Below are 16,355 nucleotides of genomic sequence, written 5' to 3'. Positions count from 1 at the left end.
TTTGTAAATATGTCAAGTTTATTATAAGTTCTGTGTGAATTTAATCTGTTGCCCTTTACTCTGTTATTTTTTCTGTTAGATGGATGATTGACTTTGGGTTAAACAGGAAGGACAATGAAAACCTAGGGTGGGAGAATTTTTCTGGATTGAGTTATGTGTGTGTGAGAAATATTGGGAACTAGTATTTTCCAGATTCCCTGTCCTTTATGGTTCTATGTTAGAATACACTAATAGACTGTGAGGTAGGCGTAAGTCAGGTTTTGCAGACATCATACCTGGAGATAGCCAGATGTGTTAGGTCATAAAGATACCTTCTTCCAGTTCCCTTTCCTGACTTTTTGAATTATCACTCAAGAGTATCCCCCAAACTACCATTGACTATTGCATTTCTATTTTCTCAGTTTTGTAGGTTGCACAGATGTCTCTAGAAGTTCCACGTTACAGGTACATTCACAGTTTGCATTTTCCTGCAAGCCCTGTGTGTACCAGACAGATCAGACTGTCACTGTTGAGAGTATTGTCGGATGGACTGACTCCAAAGTCTATAGATACAGTCTAATCTAATTACATAGACCTTTTATTGCATAGTAAACAACTCTGTTCATATTGGGAATGAGTGTTCCTGATTCTGGTTGACAACTACAAGTGTGCAATCAAAACAACTACATAGGGCTTGTTCTACTAAACAAAATTTCCAGGCATGTTTCTTAGAAATAGTTTATTAACTGTTATCCAGAAATTTACATACTAATAAACCAGGACTTCCTTTTAAATTTAGAAAGGAAAGGGCATTACTGAGGGCTTTCTTTAGAAGTTAGAATACCAAAAGAGAGGATGTTAGAGGTGGAGAAATAAATTGGAAAAGCATTTGGAAGGGAAGAAGGAAGTAGTTCTAACGACATATTTTCAAGGAAATACTTCTGAAACCTTTTGAGTTTTATCTTTTTTTCACCTCATAGTCCAACCCTATGTTGATGCCTCCTTTAGGTCTGGACAATCTTCTAGATCCTTCTCTGTTCCTTGCATGACACCTCTGCAGTGAATCTCTAAAATCCCTTTTTGTGCCTGGACCTTGCCACTGGTCCCTCAAATCCAACCCTTTGTTCTTGGGCACTGTCTCCAGATCCACAAATGAATTCCTGGGACCTGGATCCCTCCATTCCCCACTCCAAGTCACTGATAGCCACCCCAGATCCTCAAGCCCTTTTTCATGTCCTTCAGTTGACCCAAGACACAGAATCCACCTTGAAAGTTTAGATCCCAACCCACGTCATCACATTCTGCCTTGAGATTCAGAACTCTATCTCTGGCCACGCAAGCTCCTCAACTTGCTTCCACTCTCTGTCTTACCAGCTGGCTGTGCAGCCACTGGAGGTGGCCTCCGGTGTAGCCTCCTGCCTATGGGTGATGGGGAAAGAGAAGAGATCCTACTGTAATGAATGGGGTTCCCCTTCTTCTCTCTTGCTTCACTGGCCTACCATTCGAGACATCCTGGGTTCAATCCCCAGTACAAAAATGTGGGAGTAGGAAACAAGCTGGACTGAGAGCTAAGAGTAGCCTGGGGAATGCATGGCTGAGGTCAGGGGTGGGGTGGGTGGGCTGAGCGAAGACTGACGGAGAATCACCCGAAAAGGGGATGGAAGTCAGGAAAAGGGGATGGAAGTCAGGCGGCTGGGAGAAGAGGAAGCGTCGGTCCACTTGGAGTTTAGGGCCTGTATGAAAATGAGATTGGTAGAGCTGAGATCAGGGAGAAGGGGTGAGCTGCTAGATGGGCTGGGAGGGATCATGGAGGGGAGGGAGGGTCCCTGGAGCTGGGATGACCCAGAAGGGGTTTGCTTTGGCAAGAAGAATGGGGATGACCTATGGGTAGGCGTAGCTAAGCCAAGAAGGGGCGGGCTTTGGCTGGGGGCGGAGCTGAGCCAGAAGGTGCAGAATGAGGCAGGGAGTGCAGGGCTGAGCGGGTGCCCTAGCACCCACAGCCCCAGCCCTGCTAGCCCAGCAACAGCTGAAATAAACCTAGGACAGCGTTCGACACCACACTCCGAGCACCTGGCTAAACATCGACCAGATAGGATGAGAGCCTTGGAGAGAACGTGACTAGGGAGAATGAGGTCAGGTGGAAGTGAGTGGGTAGGGGATTGGGAGGGACTCAGGGAAAACCAGGTGAGTTGAAGCCTTCAGATGCTCGAGGGTAAAGGTCTGGCAAGGGAACCGAGAAGGAACAGGAGTTGGATCAAGAAAAGTTATCAGGACAAGGAGGAGACAAGGACACAACCTGGGGACCTGTATTGCACAAGTGTTCTGGCCAGGTTGAGGGCAAGGGATTGATAATGAGGAACTTAAAAGGGTGGGTCCAAGGCTTCTAGTCCATACCTCATGCCCTGTTGGGGACACCTGGCAGGTGACTGGAACTGGGGAGAGGCCAAAGATTACAGTGGGAACCAGACATTATAGTATGAAGGTATCACAGGCCAGCTGTGGACACCTGAGTGAAGACAAGGGCAAGTGCCTGAGGACGGGTGTAGCTGAGTGAAAACTGGTAAGATAAAGGCCACGTGGGGTGACCTGTGTAGAACCAGGTAAAGGTGTGGTAGGAGGACCCTCATCTGCACAGAGCATCGCCTCACTTACCCCTGGGAGCTGTCTTATCCCCATCCTGTGTGTGAAGGTGTCCAGGTGAGGCACTGCTGCTCCCCATTCCTGTCTCGGTGCACAGGTGGAACATAGAAGAAGAAGAGGTGTGGCTGAGAGGAGGGACGTCCAGGTGACGTGCTGATCCCCATTTACCAAATGAGGATCTGGTGGAGGGGCTAGGCTGGGAGTCTGAGACACCATGATATTAGTACAGTTGTTACCTGAGTGTAGTTTCCTGCAATGGGCTCAGTCTGCCATAGGTTACAGGCAGGTGGGTAGTCTCCCCTGAAGAGAGGTAGGCTGGGGTCTGTCAAGCCAGGGGATTGGCCTCCTTATTCCTTCCTACCTCTTTCCTCCAACACTAATTTTCACCATATGCCTCTACCACTGTCCAGATTCAATCTTGTCACCTCTCTCCAAGCTCGTGTCCTCTCTGAGATTTACCAGCTAATGTTACCTGTGTAGAAACATCCATCTCTGCATCATGACAAAGCAACTGATGACTTCCCTTCTCAGCCATCACTCCCCCTGGTGAAGGTGACCCCCACCTAAGCTGCACCTTACCTCTGGCCTACTTTCCATTGTACAGCCACCAGCCTGTAGCACACTTCTTTGGCAGCCACAGCATATTAGTTCAATGCACAAAAGCATTGGCTTCACCTATACAAGCCTTCAAGGCAAGGCTGCCCTGAGCTATGTGGACACAGCCCTTGCTGTGGGGTTTGTAAAGATTATAGTCATACCCTCCTTATCTATAGATAGCATTCTGTGGTTTCATATACCATGATTACCATGGTCTGAAAATATTAAATGGAAAATTTCAGAAACACTCATAAATTCTAAATTGAGTGCTGTTCTGAGTACCTTGATGAAATCTTGTGCCCTCCTGTGCCATCAATCATTTCACTTCATCTCATCAGGTAGTCATTTTATGATGTCACATCATCACTAGAAGAAGGGTGACTACAGAATAATGTGGCACACTGAGAAAGAGACCACATTATTATGATATTTTTTACAGTGTACTGTTATAATGGTTCTATTTTATTCTTAACTATTGTTAATCTCTTACTGTGCCTAATTCGTAAATGAAACTTTATCATAGGTATGTATGTATAAGAAAAAAAACATAATATATATAGGGTTAAATGCTATCCATTGTTTCAGGCATCCACTGGGGAACATATCGTCTTGGATATGTTTATTGTAGAGGAACACACTGCTCTTGTTAGACTGGCTGGTATCACCAGGATGATGGGGATAGGATAGAAGTTGACCAAGGAGAGAGGCAGGGCTATGCAGTTTGACCAGAAGACACTGAGCACATACATTGCCCAAGAGAAACCACTCTTACACTCCCAGCTCTAAATTGCCCTGATCCTGGGAAGTCTTCCAACTCTCCCATTCTGGGTTCCCCCAGCTCGTGTTCTTCTTACCGTGCCTTCATCTGTGCCTGACTCTTCATTGGATCGAGTCTCTTGAGGGAGGAAAAAAATGTCTGACTCATCTGAAATCTAAGAGACTGGAACAGAGAGTATGTTTGGAATGAATGAGTGTTGTAGACCTAGGAAGAGGAATGCACAGAAAGGGAATCAGAAGGGACTTGGTTGACAGACCAAGCAGCTACTATGTGCCACAGTATTCTACATACATTAGACTTGATAACCACACATATTGATAATGTGTCATAGTAGAAACTAAAAGTAAAAAAATGTCACTTGTCCCACTTCAGAAAGCTGTCTCCAGATTCAGAGTGTTATAAACAGTTAAGGAGACTATCACACAGATATAGGAAGAGAGAAAACCAAGTGCTGGTCAATCAGATGATGTTTTGGTGACAGCCAGGACTGTGCAGACCTACTATGGCGTCTATACCTGATTACTTCTTTCTGAGCCTCAGTTTCTACTTTCTTAAAGTGAGGTTGACCAGATGACCACTCTTAGATGTGAGGTTATGTTATGATTCTTTGTCATCTTAAGTGTCCAGTGGACTAGACTCTGGCTTTAGGAAGACAGTCTTGAGCTAAGGAAGAGATCTTTCTCCAACCTAACATGATCTGTGTCTTTTCACAGAAATGGGAACATAGAGGAACCAGCATCATGGATGATCCGAAGATGGTCAGGATGTTCCACCATAGTCACTAGAATTACATACTATAGGGTGGATACCTACAGAAGTGGTCTATGAGAAGCAGCAACGCTGCTGTCCATGGCCAATCTCCATCCATCTCTGTGCCTTAGCCTTAGGTCTTTTTTCTCTCTGGCCCGAGTGCCAGAAGGATCAGTGAAGAACGAGTTTATGGAGCCCAGCATTCTTATATTCACAGACTTCTTGTCCCTCTCTTAGGTCCTTTTCAGATTTCTTCTATGCTGAGAGAACATACTGTCAATGAACTGCTAAATTGTGTTTTCTGAAAATTCCGGTCCAGAGCACAATAGAGCTACCTGATACATAGGGCAAAGGAATGATATGGCTGCCTCATTCCAAATGGAATTTGGCCTGAACTTTCAAGATGCCCCAGCCTTTTACCTGGACTCCTACTTTCAAAAGTGATGACTCTCTGGGAATCATCAAGACCCCACATAACATATGCCCAGTATGTATTTCCAGGTTTCCCTCTCATCCTCAGCACACCTCCACACCTTTGCTCAAACTGTTCCCTCTGCCAAGAACACTATTCCAGCGTGTCCTGGGAAGCTCTTTGTTCTTCAGAGTCCTCCAAGTGAATTGCCAGTTTTTCAATGAGCCTAGTCAGATTCACACTCCTTCTGTGTTCTTACAGCCTCTTGTCCTCATAGAGTTTTTCTCAGAGTCAATAAATGTCAGTTTCATGCTCATTTGATATGGAAATATTCGGGGTGCTGTGAGTCAGCAGTGATTAAGAAGAAAGGAATTCTCTGTCCTCTGCTTCTCATGGTTCAGTTTTGGAAGCTCTCCTGTATCAAGAGATGACCAAATGGTCAGAGTTGTAATGAGAAACCTAGACATCTATAGGGGCTAAGTGTAGTTCTAAGAGCTAGCTAGGGGCTTAGAGAAAGTGTCTGGAGGGAGTGATGTGTAAAATGGAAATGCATGCACTTGTGATTCAGATGAAGCAGGCTGATGGATGGGGAGTTTCCAGGTAGAAGGAACAGCAAGTGCACAGGCTCAGGGTGATAGAGCTGGTGTGTTTGGAATAATGGGATGTCCACTGAGTTCTAGCCAGGTGAAACTGGCTGAGGGAGTCCTGATGAAGGCAGACAGGTCAGAGTTCAAGAGCACAGATGACCACGAAGTCCACTTGAAAAGTTTGTTCTTAGGGAAGTAGGAAACCCTAAAAATTTTTAAAAGCGTTCAGAAATAATCTTTGATATCTCTGAACATATCCATGGGTGTTTGTTATTTCTAATTTGGAGTTCTCATGAATGCCTACTATGTGTCCTTAGCAGGAAATCTCATGGGCTCTTTGGGTCTACCTGGGAATGTAATTGCTGGGTCATAGGGGAGGCCTCCATCAGCTTGCATAGATACTGCCAAACATGTTTCCAAAGTGTAACAGTAGGTTGGTTTTAAGCATGAATGATTAGCCAGATTTCTGAGTATAGAGAGTTCTCTGGCTTTTATGAGGAGACCAGACTGCAGAGGACAGGGTGGGCTTAGACGCAGAAAAGGCGGCAGTGGGCACCGTCTGGAATTCCTTGAGCATGCTTATGACCCCATTTCCAGGAAGAAGAAGCGAGACCGCTGAGTTACAATAGGAAGCGGTTGACCGCTCGGGAAAGCCAGGAGCAAGTTCCCCTTATCCTCAGCCTGAGCCAGGTCTGTGCTGGGGAGGAAGCAAGGCCGGGTAAGTGCTGTAGCCAGAATCTGCCAAGTTAGGGGACCGCTCCTGTCGTTCGGGTCCTAGGGAGCGGGTCCTGGAGCACTAGCCAATCAGAGGCGCGGGGCGCGGGGCCGTACGAACTGTCCAATCAGGAGCCCCGGCGGCGGGAGGGGCGGTCCAGACTCTGAAGGGTCCGTATTTGAGGCGCCGCAGCGACGGGCGGGCGGGTGGTCAGCTGTTCTGAGAGACGCCAGCGCCTCAGCCTCCTTCGCTTTGTGACGTCCACTGATGCCAGTTACCGTCGGGAGGACTCCGGGCGACCCCGGAAGCCGGAAATGGTCAGTGTTGGGGAGCGGGCCGGGGTGGGGAAGGAGAGCCGGCGGGAGCGGCGGAGGGACCGGCCCCCCACGTCGGCCCCGGAGCCGGTGAATGAGTCCGCCGCTGGCGTCGCTCGGCCCTCGGTCCTTCCGACCTCGCCGTGGGGCTGACCTGGCAGCCGGGACCCCGGCGTCCTGTCCCATCCCTGCGCGGCGACTTGGGCCAGCCCGGAGTCCCGCTCTCCCCAGAATGCGGTGTCGGCGGGAGGGTCCCGGGGAGACACGGACTCGCGTGTGGGCTCGTGCGCGGGAGGAGCTGCGGGATTGGGGAGCCGCCAGCTTTTTCTCATTTTCCCCCGTGGCATACTTAATTGCCCGGAATTCCTACATGTTTGCGAAGGAAGGTCTCAAATCCACAATCTTCCAGTGCTTCTTAGGGCTGGCTGCCAGTCAATCTCTGATTTACCAGGTGCTTCTCCACGAAGCCAGACTCCTTGGAGAGGGGGTCTTCCGCTTCAACACGGTTGGGGTTGAGGTGGAAGAGGACACATTGATACTGTCCTTAGACTGTTACTACACCTCGTTTTTAAAAACGAAGTGATTGACATAAGTGACCACCTGGAAGTATTGGTGAAAAAGTCCTAACCGTATGGTTTGCAAGCATACAAAGGCAGAAGAGGGCTTTTCTTTTGTAGGGAGTAGGAAAGAAGAGTAGGTAGGAAAAGTTAGGGGAGAGGAGAACTTTCCCCCTGAGGTCCGCCTGTGCTTGGGTAACGCTAAAGAGGGGTTTATGTGGTGGGTCAGACCTGGAAAAAGGAGAGATACAAGGAAAGTTTGCTTATTTAAGTGTTTTGTTTCTTTTCTACTGATCAGTTTAGTTAATCATTAAGCCCAAAGTGGGAATTTGTAAAGCGTGTATCTGGCCTTGTTGGTTTAAAAAAAAAAAAAAATGGGAACATTTTCTAAGTGTAAAGGGATAGTGTTCGTTTGGGGTAGGATGTTTCTCCAAATCAAAGTACTGGAGGTAGGAGATTTTTGATCACTGCTCTTTACCAAGATTAGAGCTCTTGGTTAAAATTCAACATTTTATGCTGTTTGCTTTTATATTCACAGTGTTAGTCTGGTCAGAGTGCAATGTATGTTAATTGAGAAAACCTGTGAGGTACAGTCTGAGAGACACCTTTGGTGTCTATCTGCTGGAGAAAATGGCTTATGAATTTGAGGTTTTATTTTGGTGTATAGTATAATAAACAACAACAACAAATGGTCTTTGTCCCAGCTTCTGGCAAGCTTAACCCTCGGAATTTCTGAACAGTAGGAATCTCTTTGATTAGTTATCATAAGCCTCTTTCAGGCAATGTCTGAATTTATGCTAATGAGGAAACTCAAGGTGTTACCTTTCTTTAACTTCTATGGGAATTGGTGACCAGACAGAGCAAACACCTCCTTTGAACTGGCATCTGCAGTGGAGACAGTGGTCAGACTGAACCCTGAATTTTTCAGGACTGTGCTAAATCTGGGTGGTATCAGAATTAAATTGTGGGACACTTTCTTGGAGAATTGGTTGGTGTTGAGCAAACAGCACACCTTTGGAGTCAGAAGTGATGTCGATAAAACACAACAGGTTGGAATTTTCCAATTGCTTTGAGTGATAGTTTGGTCACTTGTCAGAATCGAACCTGTGGAGGAGGGAGATTTTTTTATGCTGAGAGGAGGGGCAAGTATAGTGTGGGGAGATTCCAGAATTCCATTTCCTGGCTACTCAGGTTTCCCCGCACATTGTGGGAGGAAGCCCCCCTGGGCTGCAACTGCACAGTGAGAGTGGTCTATAAATTTAGGAGTGTGTTTGACCTGTGAAACCTATTGCTTTCTTTTGTTTCCTTGATATAATTGTCCTTCTCAAAAAATAGCAGTTTACGTCACCATTTAAGAATTGTCCTTTTTAATGTTAGTGCAGTATGGTGATTTTCTTGTTTGGAACCTGAGAGTGGGATGATGAGTTTCATACTGAATTTAGGTAAGAATATAAATATTGGAGGACTCACCATGCAGGTGAATAAATAGGTTACTTCTGGTGTGTCTTCCTGATTTCATCTTTGTTTGTACCCAGAGATGACCACAAGATGCAGTTTTTGGTATTCTTTATAGCTTTCTCATGTGTTTTATTACTAAGCAGAGTTTTTAGATTAATTTTTTGTTTATATATGACATTACAATTCCTATTACACATATAGAGCACAAATTTTCATATCTCTGGTTGTATAGAAAGTATATTCACACCAATTCATGTCTTCATACATGTACTTTGGATAATAATGTGTAGGTGATAGAGTGATGGATAAATTTAAAGGCATTAGAGATTTTTTTTTTTCTTTTCAAGTATTGGTGATTGAACTTGGGGCACTCTTATCACTGAACTCCATCTCTAGTCTTTTTTTTTTCCCCCCCTTGAGATAGGGTCTCATTAAGTTGTCCAGACTGGTCTTGAACTATGATCCTCCTGCCTCAGCTTCCCCAGTTGCTGAGATTATAGGCAGGGGCCACCACACCCAGCTAGTAAGGAATTTTGGTAGCATATGAATTTATCATCTGACTTTTATATGTAGTGCTGAGAATCAAACCCAGTGCCTCAAACATACTAGGCAAGTGCTCTACCACTGAGCCACAACCCCAGCCCTAATAAATCTAATTTTTGTCCAGCTATTATAAACAGCATCTCTATGTTTATATTTTGGTTTTGTCGATGACATTTGGTGTAGGCTTTCATGTTATATTAAATTGTTTCTCTCTCCTGTATAAATAGTGTTGTGGTTTTAATTTCAAATCCAGTTGTTTGTATTTGATATGTAGGAAAATGTTGGATTTTGAAATATTAAGCTATAGTGAATACCACCTTACTTCTCCAAGTTTAGAAGAGTTGTTGATTTTAAATTTCTTTGTGTTTTTCCTCTGTGGACAGGAATATCCTCTTCTATATGCTTCCATGCTATTCTAGAAAGTGGAAAAATGTTAATTCCTTTTTTGGATGTTTTGTGGCAGTATTTAACCCTCAACACTCCTTCCCTTTGTGCCTCACATCAAGATAAAATGATGAAAAGGCTGGGGACTCCTTGTTTTTTTTTTGGAGCTGACAGGAAACTCAGACCAGGTTAGGTAAGCTATCACTTTTCTTGTCCCAAAGACTTTAAACAATCAGCCAGTGCATTGTGGTGAATGCCTGTAATGCCTGTAATCCTCCTGAGGCATGAAGATTGCAAGTTTGATACCAGCTTCAGTTTTGCAAGGCCCTAAGCAATTTAGTGAGATCTGGTCTCAAAATTTAAAAAAACAGAAAAAAAAAAGATTTTAAACATCATTAGACATTTTGTTGTCAAGTCAAAAGTGTGTTTTTGGAATTATAGAATTTTGTACATATGTATGAGAAGTGACATCTTCGTAATATTGAGCTCTTTCTAAAAACATGGGCTATCTTTTCCCTAATTTCATTGTCCCTTTACATCTCAAATAAAAACTATAACATTTTTCTTTTAGCCTAGTAAACTGTTCTCCATGAGTCTTAGTATTTAATTAAGGTTTGCCTATAAGAAACAATTAGAAACTTCCAAAGTTGTCTCTGTACAATCACAGATGATGTGCTCAGTTCCCTAAGTAACAAGTTGTGACAAGAGGTATTAAATAATATCTACCAGACTTGCTCATTAGAAATTCATCATCCATAGTGTACTTTGGGGGCTTATCAGGTAGGCTTCCTCTGATGAACCTGTCAGAAACCTGCAAACATTCACAGGGACAGTAGGAGTTAGACAAATATCATGTGGTGGCAGAAACTGGTTAGGAACAGCTAACCCCTCTTTAAAGGTAGGATTCTGAGATCCATCCCAAGAGCAGTTCCCAAACACACTAGCAAAGGTCAAACTCTGTTCTCAAGCATTTCTGAGAACATGCAATCTCAGTACAGATGCTGTTAACTCTCTTGTGAACACTGAGTAGTAGTAGTTTGTTGTGAGAGGTGCTGTGCACACTCTGTACAAAGAGAAGTTGGGTGACCCAGCAGCATGACAGGTGTTCTTGTTCTGCTGTCACTTTACTAATGGTTCCCTAGTCTAGTGTCAGAATTAGTGTGATGACCAAGAAGTGGAATGAACATTTTTTAAAGATTTTTAATTTGTTATTTTTAATTATACATGACAATAGACTATATTTTGACATATTATACATACGTGGAGTTTAACTTCCTATTCTTGTGTTTGTACATGATGTGGAGTTACCCTGATTGTATATTCTTATATGATCAGAGGAAAGTTATGTCTGATTCATTCTACTGTCTTTTCGATTCCCTCCCCCCTCCCTTCTCTTCATTCCCCTTTATCTAACCCAATGAACTTCTATTCATCCATCCCCCACCCCTTATTGTATGATAGCATCCACATATCGGAAACAACATTTGGCCTTTGATTTTGGGAATTGGCTTATTTCATTAGCACGATAGTCTCCAATTCAAATGCTGTAATGTCATTCTTCTTTATGACTGAGTAATATGGAATGAACATTTAGAGAACATAGAATCATGTTATCTTACTATGTAGTGAATATGGATTTCCAGTAAAGCAAGTCTCACCTTTCCTGCTGGAAATGTGTGGGATGTTTTAGGAGTCAGTGACCTTTGAGGATGTGACTGTGAACTTCACCCTGGAGGAGTGGGCTTTGCTGGATCCTTCTCAAAAGAAGCTGTACAGAAATGTGATGCGGGAAACCTTCAGGAACCTGGCTTCTCTAGGTAAGAGTAACATCATTGCCTTATATAATCAATCAGAGAACAAGTGTTTCTTGTCATCAATGTTGCTTCATGATTTGGACTAAGTAAAGGAAAACTTTGATGAATATTCCAGTCATGAGCACATTATACCATGAACCTACCTAGGATTTAACACTGTAGTAATTTCTATAACACTGTAGTAATTCATAATGATTTTTTTGTCTACTCTTAGGAAGAGGACAGGAAGATGAGAGCATTAAAAATGACTACAAAAACTGCAGGAGAAATCTAAGGTAATTTACACTCACAAAAGAAAGCAGTGTCCCTCAAGAATCCTGGAGTGACAGGAAATTTTAAAAATGAGCAAATGAGGAAAAATAACTTCAGCTTCAAATTGATTAAATCTCAAAATATTTTTTAAAATGCATACAAGTTGAACATCCATAATTGAAAAATCCAAAATAAAAAGATGTTCCAATGTTGGAAACATGTGAAGCACCAATATCATGTCAACACAAGTGATATTTTTCTGATGTCTTAATGTATATGAACTTTGTTCCATGCACAATATTATTAAAAATGATGTATGAAATTCCTTGCAGGTGTGGGTGTAAGGTATATATGATATAAAAGTAAATTTTGTGTTTAAGGTGGGGCACAGCTTCAAGATCTCATTATGTACATGCAAATATTTCAAAATCCAAAATGGATTTGGTCTTGAAATTTTTGCATAAGTGTTATGGTTTGGATGTGAGGTGTCTCCCAAAAGTTCATGTGAGACAATGTAAGATGGTTTAGAGGAGAAATGATTGGGTTATGAGAGCCTTAACCCAATCAGTGAGTTAATCATGCGTTAACTGAGTGGTAACTAGAGGCAAGTAGTGCATAGCTGGAGGAGGTGGGCATTGTGAGTGTGCCTTTGGGGCATATATTTTGTATCTGGCAAATAGTGTCTCTTTCTCTGCTTCTTGATTATCATATGAGCCAGTTCCTTCCACCACACTCTTCCACTATGATGTTAAGCCTTACCTCAAGCCCCAGCCAGTTGTTTATGGACTGAGACCTCTGAAACTATGAGCCCTCAAATAAACTTTTCCTCCTCTAAAGTTGTTCTCACCAAGTTTTTTAGCCACAGCAGTGAAAAGCTATCTAAAACAATAAGTAACACTCAACTGTATTTCAATGTGATATAAACATTCAGTGTAGTCAAATAATTACCTGGGAAATAGTATTAGAAACCTCATATGAGCTGGTATAGTAATTCCTGCCTGTAATCTCTTGTGAAAGAAATACAGAAGGATCAGAAATTTGAGGCCAGCCTCAACAAATTGAGACCCTGTCTCAAAAAGGATTGGGGATGTATCTCAGTGGTAGAACTCTTGCCTTGCAGGTACAAGACCCTGCTTCTGTCTCCAGTACCACACACACACAAAAAAAAAAAAAAAGTAAGAAAAGAAAAAAGAAACCTGATGTGAATACCACTGTTTTGATGATAACTATTCTTAACCTATAGTGCAGGACATTCAGGACATTCATGTTCAGATATTCGTACATAAAAAGAGCATGTCTCATTAATAAACAAATCATTTGTTATGTACTGCTTCTATTTTTTTTTCCTTTACAGAAGTCAAGTTGTAGAGAGACTCTTTGAACATAAACTAGGTAGCAAATGTGGAAAAGTATTCAGCTGGTCTGCAGATCCTTTCCTGAATAAGAAAACTCCTTCAATAAAACCAGATGAAAGGCATGTGTGTAGAAAAGTCCTCGTTGGTCATTCATCCTTAAATGATACACACAGAACTCACTCTGGATACAAACCATATGAATATTGGAAATATGGAGAGAAACCTTATCAATGTAAGGAACATGGGAAAGCCTTCAGTTTTACCAAATGTTTTCTTAAGCATGAAAGAATTCACAGTGGAAATAAACACCATGAATGTAAGCAATGTGGGAAAACCTTCAGTTTTACCAAATGTTTTCTGAAGCATGAAAGAATTCACAGTGGAAATAAACACCATGAATGTAAGCAATGTGGGAAAACCTTCAGTTTTTCCAGTTATATTCAAATACATGAAAGAACTCACACTGGAGAGAAACCCTATAAATATAAGCAATGTGGGGAATCTTTTGCCTGTTCCAGTTCTGTTCGGAAACATGAAAGGACTCACACTGGAGAGAAACCCCATGTATGTAAACAATGTGGTAAAGGCTTCAGGGATTACAGTTCCATTCGAACACATGAAAGAATTCACAGTGGAGAGAAACCCTATGAATGTAAGCAATGTGGGAGAGCCTTCTTTTCTTTGAGTAATTTTCGAAGACATGAACAAACTCATAGTGGAGAGAAACCATATGTTTGTAACCAGTGTGGGAAAGCTTTCTGTGTTCCCGGTTCCTTCAGAAAACATGAAAAAACTCACACGGCAAAGAAAGCCTATGTATGTAGGCAATGTGGGAAAGCTTTTGTTGATTATAGTTCCTTTCTAAGACATAGCAGAACTCACACTGGAGAGAAACCCTTTGTATGTAGGCAATGTGGGAAAGCCTTTGGTTCTTCCAGTTATGTTCAAATACATGAAAGAACTCACACTGGAGAGAAACCCTTTGTATGCAAACAATGTGGGAAAGCCTTTAGTTCTTCCAGTTACACTCAGATACATGAAAGAACTCACAGTGAAGAGAAACCCTATATATGTAAGCAGTGTGGGAAAGGCTACTATCATCCCAGTTCCCTCAAAAAACATGAAAGGACTCACACTGGAGAGAAACCCTATGTATGTAAGCAATGTGGGAAAGCCTTTAGTTCATCTGGTTACATTCATATACATGAATGAACTCACACTGGTGAGAAGCCCTATGTGTGTAGGCAATGTGGAAAGGCCTTCAATCAATCCAGTTCCTTTTACAAACATGAAAGAACTCACACTGGGGCTGGGGTTCGATCCTTAGCACCACATAAGAATAAATAAGTGAAATAAAGGTATTGTTTCCAACTATAACTAAAAAATAAATATTAAAAAAAGAACTCACACTAAAGAATAACCTTAAATGTGAAATGTGGGAAGTCTTTTACTATCCTGTGGCCTTTTAGCAAAAATGAGAATGCAGAGTGGAGAGCCCTTTTATACATGTAAAGCACATGGGAATGCCTTTAGTCATCTTGGTTCAATTCACAGACCTAAAAGAACACAACATGGAAAGAAATCTAGAATAAAAGAGGTGCACATAAGTCTTCAGTTGGCCTCTGTGTAAGAATGCACATTGGATTAAAGCCTTATAAATGAAAATACAAAAAGCCATCAGTTATAAGAAATAACTTTCTAAGTCCTGTGGAAGTGCCACATGTAGTGGGATCTTATAAATGCAAATAATATGAAGAGCTTGAAGCAAAGTAAGTTTTGTAGCATGCTTCAGAAAATACACAAGCTGAAGGAAATAAAATATATTTGTGTGTGTGTTTATCAGTGTTTCATAAATTAAATCTCTGGGGTATTGCCAATTTTACTCTTGAAAATAAATGTTGAGGTGACATAATTTTGTTTTGTTCAAGCAATACTGTATAAGTTTAATAGGTAGTATTTTGTTTTCATTTTGAGACGGGGTCTTGCTAAGTTGCTTAGAACTTTGTTTAATTGCTGAGGGTGGCTTTGAACTTGTGATCCCTGTCTCAGCCTCGTGAACTTCTGGGATGACACATGCACCATCACACCTGGTAATAGTATGTTTTTAAATCGGGGAGCAAAGTTTTTCTCCTTTTTTCTTATTTTAGTACCAGGGATTGATCCCCAGGGGCTCTTTCCTACTGAGCTACATCTCCAGTTCTTCTTATTTTTTATTTTGAGACAGGATCATGCTAGGTTTCTGAGGCTTGCCTTAGCCTCCTGAGTTGGAATTACAAGCATGTACCACCACACTGGCTTCTTTCATTTTTAGCATATTGATTGAAGTGGAATTTATTTGTAATATGCCAGTTGGCTTAATTTTTAAATAATTGTGGTTAATGAGCTGTCAAAAAATTAGTTTTTATTGATTGTTGGGATTTTTCTATTGGGATCATGTGGCAGGATGTGTGTGTTCATATATATATATGCCTCTTTATCAAAACAAATGACATTTTTCATGATTTTTATATTTTTTACTTCTTGATATATATTTTCTTCAACAAGATTTCCATGCATGCTTTTTTAGAAAGGGTTTTTAAAAACTCTTCCAATTTGTAGATTAACAAATGTCTTTTTCATTTTCTAAGAAGTCTGCAAATATCCCATCATAATCATGGATTAATTTATATGTTTACCACATTTTTTCTGTGATATTGAATCATTGTGGTTATGTACTTAAAATTTAAGGTGTTTTTTCCTCACGTAAATTGTATCCTTCATGCTTACATTGTGAAAACTTATTTGATTGTAATTTGTTCCTCAGTCATCATACCAAAAGATACATCATGTTGGTGTGAGTTTCCTCTTGCCAGAGACCACTGAACCACAGTTTTTTTTTCAGTTTATATGAATTAATTATTGTAAAAAATCTCTCCACCCACCATAACTAATTGTTTGGTTCATCAGTAATAACATTCTCTATAGGATTGGTGTTGGTTTCGAAGGATTGGTGGCTATTCAGTGGACGCAGCGAGAAGGTGGATACAACTTATTCTTGGTAACCATAAGGTTCTTACCTGGAAGGCCAAAATAATGGGGGTGAAGAAAGACCTAATTCATGAGAAGCACCAGCCAGTTTCACAGTGAGAAGAGTGGAACTTTCCTTATTTAGGATTGGGGGGTTCAGAATGTCTTTCATTTTTACCAATTTTAGAAACACACATACTAGATGTCTTTGTTT

The 16,355-nt window shown here is 41.8% G+C and overlaps 1 protein-coding gene across 1 annotated transcript; it reads left to right on the top strand.

Moving 5' to 3' along the window:
• The first annotated feature begins 6,709 nt into the window (after positions 1–6,709).
• LOC114090063 (zinc finger protein 709-like) lies at positions 6,710–15,193 on the top strand. The gene is made up of 4 exons (XM_071609770.1): positions 6,710–6,775; positions 11,405–11,531; positions 11,743–11,803; positions 13,135–15,193. The coding sequence occupies exons 1-4, from the start codon at positions 6,773–6,775 to the stop codon at positions 14,345–14,347; spliced, it is 1,404 nt and encodes a 467-aa protein (XP_071465871.1). The 5' UTR covers positions 6,710–6,772; the 3' UTR covers positions 14,348–15,193.
• The last annotated feature ends 1,162 nt before the right edge of the window (positions 15,194–16,355 follow it).

Source organism: Marmota flaviventris, chromosome 1 (genome assembly GCF_047511675.1).
Source record: "Marmota flaviventris isolate mMarFla1 chromosome 1, mMarFla1.hap1, whole genome shotgun sequence".
Lineage (NCBI taxonomy): Eukaryota > Metazoa > Chordata > Mammalia > Rodentia > Sciuridae > Marmota > Marmota flaviventris.
This window is presented reverse-complemented; position numbering and strand designations above follow the sequence as displayed.